The sequence below is a fragment of the Alosa sapidissima genome, chromosome 10 (genome assembly GCF_018492685.1).
Source record: "Alosa sapidissima isolate fAloSap1 chromosome 10, fAloSap1.pri, whole genome shotgun sequence".
Lineage (NCBI taxonomy): Eukaryota > Metazoa > Chordata > Actinopteri > Clupeiformes > Clupeidae > Alosa > Alosa sapidissima.
This window is the reverse complement of record NC_055966.1, coordinates 11499737-11509736: the sequence shown is the minus strand read 5'-3', so window position 1 is coordinate 11509736 and position 10000 is coordinate 11499737. Positions and strand designations below refer to the sequence as shown.

Below are 10000 nucleotides of genomic sequence, written 5' to 3'. Positions count from 1 at the left end.
CGGCAAAGATGGAGGCCTGCATTGCAATGTGACGCTCGCAAAGTGTCTGATGGATATCGGGTGGTCCTGACACATGTGGTGTGGGAATTGCAATAAGACCCCGTTCACACCGCATGTCTTAATGCTCAATTCGGATTTTTTGCTCAGATCCGATTTTTTTGTTTGGCTGTTCATATTAAAATGTGGCCTATATCAGATTCCAGTCTTAACTGTTTGCGGTTTCGAACTGACCCGCATGCGCAAAAAAAAAAATAGCAATGACATCAGCTAACTCCTGCGGCGCATAATTGTGACAAATGTCGATGTAGATTGAAAAAAGATTGTAGAAGTCGCATCAAATCCGGCTTGGTGGTTCACACTGCGGCCGCATTAAAAAAAATCAGATCTGGGTCTGATTCAGGACCACATATGGAAGTGGTCTAAATCTGATTTTTTAAAAATCAGATCTGGGCAAGATTTGAGTGTTCACACTACTTCTGAATAAGTCTGACCTGGTCAGATTTGGGCCACTTTTGCCTGCAGTCTGAACAGGGTCATAAGAGGCTTAGCACTTACAAGTGTATCTGTATGTGTGTGTGTGTGTGTGTGTGTGTGTGTGTGTGTGTGTGTGTGTCGTGTGTGTGCCATGGCATGTGCGCGTGTGTGTGTGTGTGTGTGTGTACAGTATATGCATGTATACTGGTATGTGTGTCTGTGTTTATGTGATTCGATTACTTATTTGTGTGTGTGTGTGTGTGTGTGTGTGTGTGTAACTCAGGTGCCCAGAGGGACCTCGTCCTGAGGCAGTGAGGCCGTGCCTGCTCCCATGTAAGAGGGACTGCCTGGTCACTCCATTCAGTGAATGGTCTGCCTGCACACCGTCCTGTGAACCCGGTACAGTAGAAGCCCCACAGTATAGGGCATACATCATACACACCAGATCCCTTATAGAGAGAGAAAACAACAAATCTTTCTTGTATATTTTTCATTACGTTATTTTACACTGCCCTCTTTTTTTGCCTTCCACTTATTACTGTAATGTATCACGCCTAAATTGCATTGAAATAATTGTGGAATTGCTCAAGTAGCGTGTCTCTTTCTCATTCCATGAGGAAGATCGCACCACACACAGCATCCAGTCTTATCACGCTGGAGGACGCTGTTGAATACATTAAGCTGATTTATGGCATGAAATCATCATTGCGCCTGTTTTATGACCTCTGCCGTGGCACTGATGTATAAACCTGCTGCCACAGTAGGCATATATATATATATACAAGATAGATATATCATTTTTTATTCGGCTTTGGTCATGCCTCTGATTAGAAATTTATCTCATCAGGTATTTTCGAATAAACTGCTCCCGTTTAATTGATTTGAATGAGAGGTTACGCTTGAGCCTTGGAATGAATGTGTGATAATATGAGCTGCTTAGAAATATCTGGGCAGGAAGGAAGAACCATTCCCAAGCAAACACGGCTCCCTGGCTCCCCCGCTGCAGTGTTTGTGATGTTTACATTTCTTACCAACACTGAATATCACTACCTACCCAACAATAGGATGCATATCATGATGCGCATGTCATGATGCAGTGTTACTTCCCTCTACATTATTGCATCGTTACAGCTCTGTTTCTGACCCAGCGTTTGTGCCCAAAGGTGCTGCGGCCCAAAAACCCAAGCAGTCCCGCAGGCGCATGGTCATCCAGATGCCCTCCAACGGGGGCCAGGAGTGTCCCGAGCTGCTACACGAGGAGAAGGAGTGCGACGCCCCAGCCGTCTGCCCTGGCTACAGGTACACGGCCATAAACTGTGTACCTTTAGTGTAGAAAATGTCTGCTGAGTTTGTTATTCTGTCTGCCTGCATGGGCCTTCTATTGAGGCATTCATGATGTGATTTGACTTTTGAGTGACTTGAGCATACAGGAAAACCCAGAATGTTCAGAATGGCAGTCCAAGTGCCTTCCTCAGTAAAAGCCATGGTCATGTACATTTGCACTTTCACTGCCATTTAGCAGGATAACCTGATATGTGAAATGCTAAGTAAATAGGATGGAGAATGCTCACAAGCAACTGGCCTTGTCGCACACCAGGGATTTCCTATAATCTAAAAAAACTCAGTTTCTTAATCACTTAGAAAAATACATTATCTAATTTCCTCATAATTGCTATCACAGTGACTGTGTGACGCTAGCAGCTAATTGTCTAACTCTAATTGTTATTGGAAGATGGAAGACCCACAAGTGGCGGCGATGTCAGCTGGTCCCGTGGTCTGTCCGCCAGGAGAGTCCCGGTGCTCAGGAGGCCTGCGGATCGGGACTTCAAACCAGAGGTGAAGCCCTGCTCTTTACATACAGTTTGCCTGCAAGGGAAAATGGCTAGAGTTTAGCCTATGGCTAGCGTTTTCCCCCCAGTTTAATTCAGTTGTAGGGGATAATCATTTTAAGATAACTAACTCTGTGGTTAATGATGATTCAGTGCCAAACTGCCTCCAGACACAAAACCTGAGGTCTAATCTTTTTTGCCTTCAGATGTTTGCATATACACAGATCAAAAGTCTCCCCTCATGAGTACCTCTGTAAGATCAACAGCTCAATTCAGTCCTCCTCCACATTTGCAATACACACCAACATTATTATAACAAGACATTAATTACAATAGATTCAAATGCATCAGTAATTTTTAGTGCTTATATAACACATTAGATAAATAAGCCCAGTATGCATATGGATAGCAGAGGAGCCATTTCTCTTACTGTACAGTCGTAATTAAAGGAGGTTTCACCAGACCTGCGTTATAATGCAGAGGCTAAATTAATGTTTTCGATTTCATTTTCAATTTGCAAATGCTTGGTTAGACAGTGCAGTGAGCTCTATATTAAATGGGATTTCTCCCCCCCAGATAAACAAGCTTATATTGATGAAGTTTGAAGCTCTTTCGGGCTCTGTTAACTTACCTTATTTTGATGCACTTGGACAGCTCAAAGAGCTCCACCTTCTGAATTGCTTTTTGGGAAAGTATTAAACGTGGCCTCCCCATAGTATTGCACTCCACTCACGTTGTGACTTCATATGTGGTGTGTTGCAAGTTGCACTGCATCTTGTGTTGCAAGATGCAGTGACTGGAGCCCAAGATGAATTTCCCTCCATGGGGGACAATAAAGTATACTTTATCTTTATCTTTATCTTTATCTTTATCTTATAAATAGAGGTTAAGTGATTGTAAAGAAATTGTAAAGACGTACCACCAGTCCCTAAAGTGTTATACACTGTGATGTGGTCTGTAGAGGCGAACCTGTTTTTTTTACAAATTCAGTTTGGTTTGTCAGATAGGAAATCTGTGTTAAAAATAGTAAATTCGGTCGTTGTATGTAGGGCGAAGATCAGTTTCACTTTCACTCACAGTGTGGACAAAGCAGAAACCACCACTGTCACCCAATGGGTCATATTGTATTATCACAGGCCTACCGTGGGCTCTGCTAAGATTGATAGATAGTGACTGGAAGTGTGATGAGGGCTTTGCTGTTGTGAGTTTATGACCCGTGACATTGCTGTTGCCCCACGGTCGCTGTCCATCACGCCGGACGCCACACTCTGACATGGCCGTCCCTACATGAGAGACCGTCAGGAGCTCCTCAGGTGCAGTGCATCAACGCCACAGGCGTCGCCTTCAAGGTCACCCTCAGCCTGCCAACTGTAGCGTAGAAGTCGGTGTATAACACGACTGCTGGAAACCGGCCTTCTGGAAATGGCGGAGTGATGCATGGCTCTATTTTTATTCTTTAGATGTTTGAAATATTTTGGGACTTATTTCAATTCAATAAACTTGTGTCACCTGCCCAAAGACTGTCATTTATTTATTGGAATAATTTTTTAAAAACATCAAAAATGATTTCAGACATGTTTCTTCTCTTTGTACAATTCCACAGGTTCTCTGTGAAAGTATATTTTTCTGAGCCATCAGCCCTTTTCCACATAATTATCCACAGACAGTACTGGCCACATTCGTGCCTTTAAGCCATCTCTGTGTGTTGTTCTCAGACCTGTCTGTGCTTCTCTCTGTGTCCTGTGCCGTTTTCTTGCCTGGGGCCCCATAGCGGTGTCGTGTCGTCAGCTGGACGGCTCTGTGGCAGACGTGGGCCAGTGCCTGAAGCTGCCCAGCACCATGCCCCCCATCATGCAGCCCTGCCAGCTGCCCTGCCAGGATGACTGCCAGCTCACCCAGTGGTCCAAGTTCTCGCCCTGCGACTTCGACTGCGTGGGCGTGCGGACTCGCAGGAGGGCTCTCGTGGGTAAGAGAGACGACTACTGTGTTTATTCATGCATGCTGATGATGTCACAGAGAATGAGAGAGAACGGGTGCTGTATGTACACACATCATGTCCGTCTGTGGTCAAGGTTGGTCATTTAGTCATAGACAGAGTTTTGTATTAAGTGGAGTTTTTCAGAGGAAGAGCTTGTTTTTGCCAAAGAATCATTCAAAGCAGAGGAAAGGTTGACTTGAAGAACATTATGAAGAACTGTTGGCAAAGAAAGAATCCGGTAACACTTTACTTGACAGTATCGACATAAGAGTGACATGACACTCTCATGAACACATGACACTGTCATGACACATGAACCCTAACCTTAACCCTTACCCTAATCCTAACCCTAACTTGTTATGACAAAAAACTTAATAACAGAAGCATTATGTCATAAACGTTTATGACTTGTTTATGACATGTTCATGACAGTGTCATGTCTCTCTTATGTCAATATTGTCAAGTAAATTGTAACCAAGAATCCTTCAAGGCAGAGGAAAGGTTCACTCAAACAACTAGTGAACTTGCTTTTGGCAAAGAATATTGCTTTGAAACAAACAGGCAAAGGGCTCTAAGCAGGATGTGTGTAGTGAAGTGTGGCGTAGGATACTCTGAAAGCTAAGACCGCAGCCACTGCTGGAGTAGACGCTGCGCAGAAAAACACGTCCTCCTAATGGACACGTAGGTGGCACTGAGGATGTGTTACATCTGCAGACCTAAGCCGTTAATTACGGCTTACGTTCGGTAATGAGCACAAAACATCGGTGTAAAATATCATCCTTTGCTATGAGTTTAAGTGCCCACTGAGGGCCAAAGCAGTCACCGAAAGTGTGCTCATGGCTCCAATCCGCATTTAGTCTCCTGAAGTACCCTCCGCATTTAGTCTCCTGAAGTACCCTCCCGTTCGATAGAGATAATAATGCTTGATATTGATCAGATTCATTGTTGTCTTGGAGCCCATCTCTGCCTGGACTACAAATAGTACAATGCCTCTTGCAGTAGTGAATGAGGTTCAGGAGCGCATTCTCACCTCCTGCTCAGCAGAGTTTTATTTATAGCAATAATTGAGCAGTACTCAAGCTGAGACACTGATCTACTGCAGAGGTTTATGTGTGCCAACAATGCTTTCCATCTTTTGTCTGTCTTTACATCAGATTCTGTTTTCAGTGTTTAATCTTAGACTGGATATTCCATTAGGAGTTGCATTACTGTTTTGGTGTGGTTTAATATGCAGAACAATCTAATTAAAGCAGCAATTGGATTATTATTAGAATACAGAATATTCCAGTTTACATGCTAAGTGAACTTGAAAAAATCAGATGCCATGATGACACATCTTCATACAAGAGTCATGATAAGATCCAAATAAAATCTGAGTATCGGTTATATGCCAGATGTAATCAGATTGAAATGGAATGAAATGAATGGATTGAAACTCTCCCGATTTCATAAAATTGTAATCCATCCAATTACACAGTTAGTTTACAAAGTAATTTGAGTGACTGAAATCTGATTGTTTGTTTACACTGTTCATTACTGTGCACAATCACTAGAGCGTTTACTGTACACTGTTCATGACTGTGCACAATCACTAGAGCGTTTACACTGTTCATGACTGTGCACACCGTGTACAGTAGTGAACAGTGTAAATGCTCTAGTGATTGACTGCATTGACTGCATGCTCTAGTGATTGTGCAGTGGAGTGTTTTCTCTCTCCTGTTCCCGGCGTGTGGCAGGCAAGAGCAAGAAGAGGGACAAGTGTAAGAACAGCCAGCAGTTCCCGCTGAGCGAGACCCAGTACTGTCCATGCGACAAGTACAACGCGCAGCCCGTGGGCAACTGGTCAGACTGCGTCCTGCCAGAGGTGCGTCCTGAAGGCACGCCAGTCGCCAAGGCGGGCATGGGCACGGTCGATGTTCGAGAGTGCGGGCAGGGCTACCGCTACCAGGCCATGGCGTGCTACGACCAGAATAACCGGCTCGTGGAGACATCGCGCTGCAACAGCCATGGTGGGTCTCTCTCTCAAGGTCTCTCTTTCTTTCAGTATGTTCTTTTAGTCTTTTGTCTTTGTCAGTCTATCCTCACTGTCTATCCATTCACACGCCCTCCTTGCTCTCCATCACTCTCTCCATCACTACTTCTTGTTCAACATTTCCTTAGTCCCTCGTTTTCTTCATCTTTTTTTGCCGGCCCTTTTTCACCTGTCTCATTTAATCTGTCTACCTTTTGCTTCATCCCTCACTCTCAGTGGTTCTCTGTCTCTCTTTCCACCCCCCCCCCCCCCCACCCCCCCTCTTATTCACTTCCCCTTTAGGGCCAAATCTCTTGCAGAGCTGGGGTTTTAGAGGAAATCTAATTTGGTCACATGGTACTTACTTGATTTCTCCCTCCCCTCTCGCTCTGCACCCCCCCCCCCCAACACCCATCCTGTCGGGGGTTGATCCTGCACCCCTCAAATCCCCTCATCATTAAGCACAGGGCCTAATGTCTAATGGAACGTGGCATTAATCACGGCTCAATGCTTTGACTCACACATTATTATGTTATGTTTTATGCGTGACTACTAAAAGTTAGAGGCTACCAGGAGATGAGGGCTATTGAGAGATCCGTGAAGACTGTTTATTTGTTTTCTTTTCTAATGTTTGTGTATTTCCCTCCTAATGTATCTGCATGAGCGTGAAATATGTCCCGTGTTGAAGCCCTGTGTACTGGTTAATTACCTCTGTTGTTTATAATGCACTGACTCTTCAAGATGATGTGTGGCTAGCGTGCAGAGCTAGTTATTGAAACCAATGGCGGAAAATGTTGCCGTATGAATATTTTCTCAGAACACTGGGTGGTTCTGCTGTGGAGCTTTCCTCTCTTTGAAGTGTCACGGGAGTCGTAATCTTTAAAATATTAATGTTGTTTTCGCTGTTTAGCTCCTTTGTCACACTGCTACCTTTCTTTCTGGCGTAGTGTACATGAGCTAGTTGAGACTGCTGAAATGAGGTTGGTATATCAGGCCCGCAAGTGTCATCTCCTGAGAGTGCACTGCTGAATGCTGAGAGCTGGTGGCATGGGGGCCCTGCTGCAGAGGATCGGTGATCTGTGTGTGTGTGTGTGTGTGTGTGTGTGGGGGGGGGCGTTCTGTAAGTGTGTGTGTGTGTGGGGGGGGGGATGGGGCTGGGGAGTTGCTGCAGAGGATCAGTGAGTCAGGTTGGTGCTGGGTGGCTTGGCAGTGTGTTACTGTCAGCTTGTTATCATCTGCATTCCTCCCACTCGTCTTTCCCCCATCCTCTCTTCCCCCTCTCTCTTCCCCCATCCTCTCTTCCCCCATCCTCTCTTCCCCCTCTCTCTTCCCCCATCCTCTCTTCCCCCATCCTCTCTTCCCCCTCTCTCTTCCCCCATCCTCTCTTCCCCCATCCTCTCTTCCCCCATCCTCTCTTCCCCCTCTCTCTTCCCCCATCCTCTCTTCCCCCTCTCTCTTCCCCCTCTCTCTTCCCCCATCCTCTCTTCCCCCATCCTCTCTTCCCCCTCTCTCTTCTAAGCCCCATTCTGGTGCTCACAGGCTTTCCTTCCTTCTTCCTGCTCTCTCATCCCTCTCTTCCTCTCTTCCTCTCATGCTCCATAGCCTTCTCTCTGCTCATCCTTCTCTCCTACACACACACAGTGTACAGTATCTCCCTCTCTCTGTCCCTCATCCTCTCTTCTCTTCATCTCTCCCCCTTGTAATCACTTTCATTTTCTGTCCTTCTCTCTACTCTCTCTATCTTCTCTCTCTCTCTGTCCCTCTTTCTCTTTCTCCTTTTACCCTCCCTCCCTCTCTCCTTCTCGCTCCTTCTCACCCTCCCTCCCTCTCTCTCTCTGTTTCTCTCTCTCTCTCTCTCTCTCTCTCTCTCTCTTTCTCTCTTGTCCATAGTCTGGGTTAATCTCAATAGTTCATCTTAATAGGGAGCCCTGTCTGACACATTGCTTCAGGCGACAGTAGAAACCAGCCATTGCTCTTATCTCTCCCCCCCCCCCCCTCCTCCCCCTCCTCCCCCATCATTCTCCTCCTCCTCTGACTTCAAGGCGGATGGGGTAAACATGAAAAGCCCGTGTCGCTCTCAGCGTATGTAAAGCGCACCTCTATCTCATCTCTGTTTTTTTCGCCGCGCTTTTCTTCTCACTTTTCTTTGGAGAAGAATGCCGGTCCGAGCACCGTGGATAGTGCCAAAGCCGGCTTTGAGGGCTTGGAAGCCTTCTTTGCTTTTCATTGTCTTCGATGTTTTCGTTCTGTTTTCTTCCCTGTTCTTGTTTTTTCTTTCTTCTCTTTTGCTCTTTTCATTCCTCTGGCTATCTGAAAGGGAGCGAAGGATGAAGGTGTGAGCATCTAGGAGAGATAGCTAGAGAGAGAGAGAGAGAGGGAGAGAGAGAGAAAGCAATGCTTTGTTGTGCAAACGGAGTAGGACACTGTTACATGCCAAAGTCACGTTTAATCACCTCACAGCCATTAAGGGCTGCTTTAAATATCCTGAATCGTTAAGAGAAGTCATTAATGTTAATATTGATTGCCAGAGCCCTGGAGAGACTCACTCGATCAGGCAGCAAGCGTCCAGTGATTACATCTCATTAAAGCTGAGATGGTCTCACTACTGAGGGGCAGACACACACACAGACAGACATACAGACAGACAGACATAGAGACATAGAGACAGACAGACAGACAGACAGACAGACAGACAGACAGACAGACAGACACAGAGACTGGAGGGATTTTGTGGGGCCATGTCGGGTGGGTGCGGAGATCACGTGACCTGGCATTACTCACTCCACTGTGTCTGCCCCCCCCCCCACATTAACCCCCCCCCCCCGCTCTATACAGCGCATCTCAGTGTGGAGGCACACGCCGGGGTGTGTGCTGCTCTGCTTTGACAGGAGGTGGGTGGTGTTGAAGTAATGGGGTCAGTGTGGGGAGTTGAGCCAGTGGAGGCGAGGGGAGGGGAGGGGAGGGGGGGGCAGGAGGCAGGGTGGGGGGGGGGGGGGGGGGGGGGGGGGGGTTGAGTTGCGTCCGGGGCAATACACAGCAGCCCTGTTTGCAAAGGCCAATGAACTTCACAGACATGGGGCGGCGTTTGTGTTTGCGCGTGTGTGTGTGCTTGTGATTGTGTGTATGTGTGTGTGTGTGTGTGTTTGTTTGAGAAAGACTGAGAGGGTTTATGTGTCGGTCTGGTGGTGAGATGAGAACACAGACGGACTGGCTCTTGGCTGTAGGGAGCTGATAGATGGAGAACGGATTTGAGAGGGGTAGAGGCCTAGGACCTTTACTGCAAAGGGGTGTGTGTGCGCACGTGTGTGTGTGTGTGTGTGTGTGTGTGTGTGTGTGTGTGTCTGTGTGTGTATTTGTGTGTGTGGGTATGTGTGGGTGTGTGTGTGGGTATGTGTGGGTGTGTGTGTGTGTGTGTGTCTGTGTGTGTGTGTGTGTGTGTGTGTGTGTGTGTGTGTGTGTGTGTGTGTGTGTGTGTGTGTTTGTGTGTGTGTGTGTGTGTGTGTGTGTCTGTGGGTAGTGTCATCTTCCACCCGCGAGGCATGTGCACAGCAGGGCCACAGGAAGTGCGGGGCCATCTCTCTATCAGACAGTAGGGGGTGTCTATCGTGCCGACTGTAGTGGCGTCCAGAGGGGTGTGTGAGTGTGTGTGTGGGGGGGGGGGGGGGGGGGGGGGGTGGGGTAACTGGGCGAGGGGTGCCTTGCTTAGAT

General features: G+C 46.9%; 1 protein-coding gene across 2 annotated transcripts in view; it reads left to right on the top strand.

The window, feature by feature from the left end:
• Positions 1-10000, top strand: part of LOC121721443 (thrombospondin type-1 domain-containing protein 7A) — a 110007-nt gene that overhangs the window by 70005 nt on the left and 30002 nt on the right. For both annotated transcript variants that reach the window (XM_042108371.1, XM_042108370.1), the window contains exons 10-14: positions 758-873; positions 1638-1773; positions 2207-2310; positions 4075-4269; positions 6018-6290. In XM_042108371.1, the coding sequence (XP_041964305.1) occupies positions 758-873; positions 1638-1773; positions 2207-2310; positions 4075-4269; positions 6018-6290 (824 nt within the window). The remainder of the gene's footprint in view (positions 1-757; positions 874-1637; positions 1774-2206; positions 2311-4074; positions 4270-6017; positions 6291-10000) is intronic.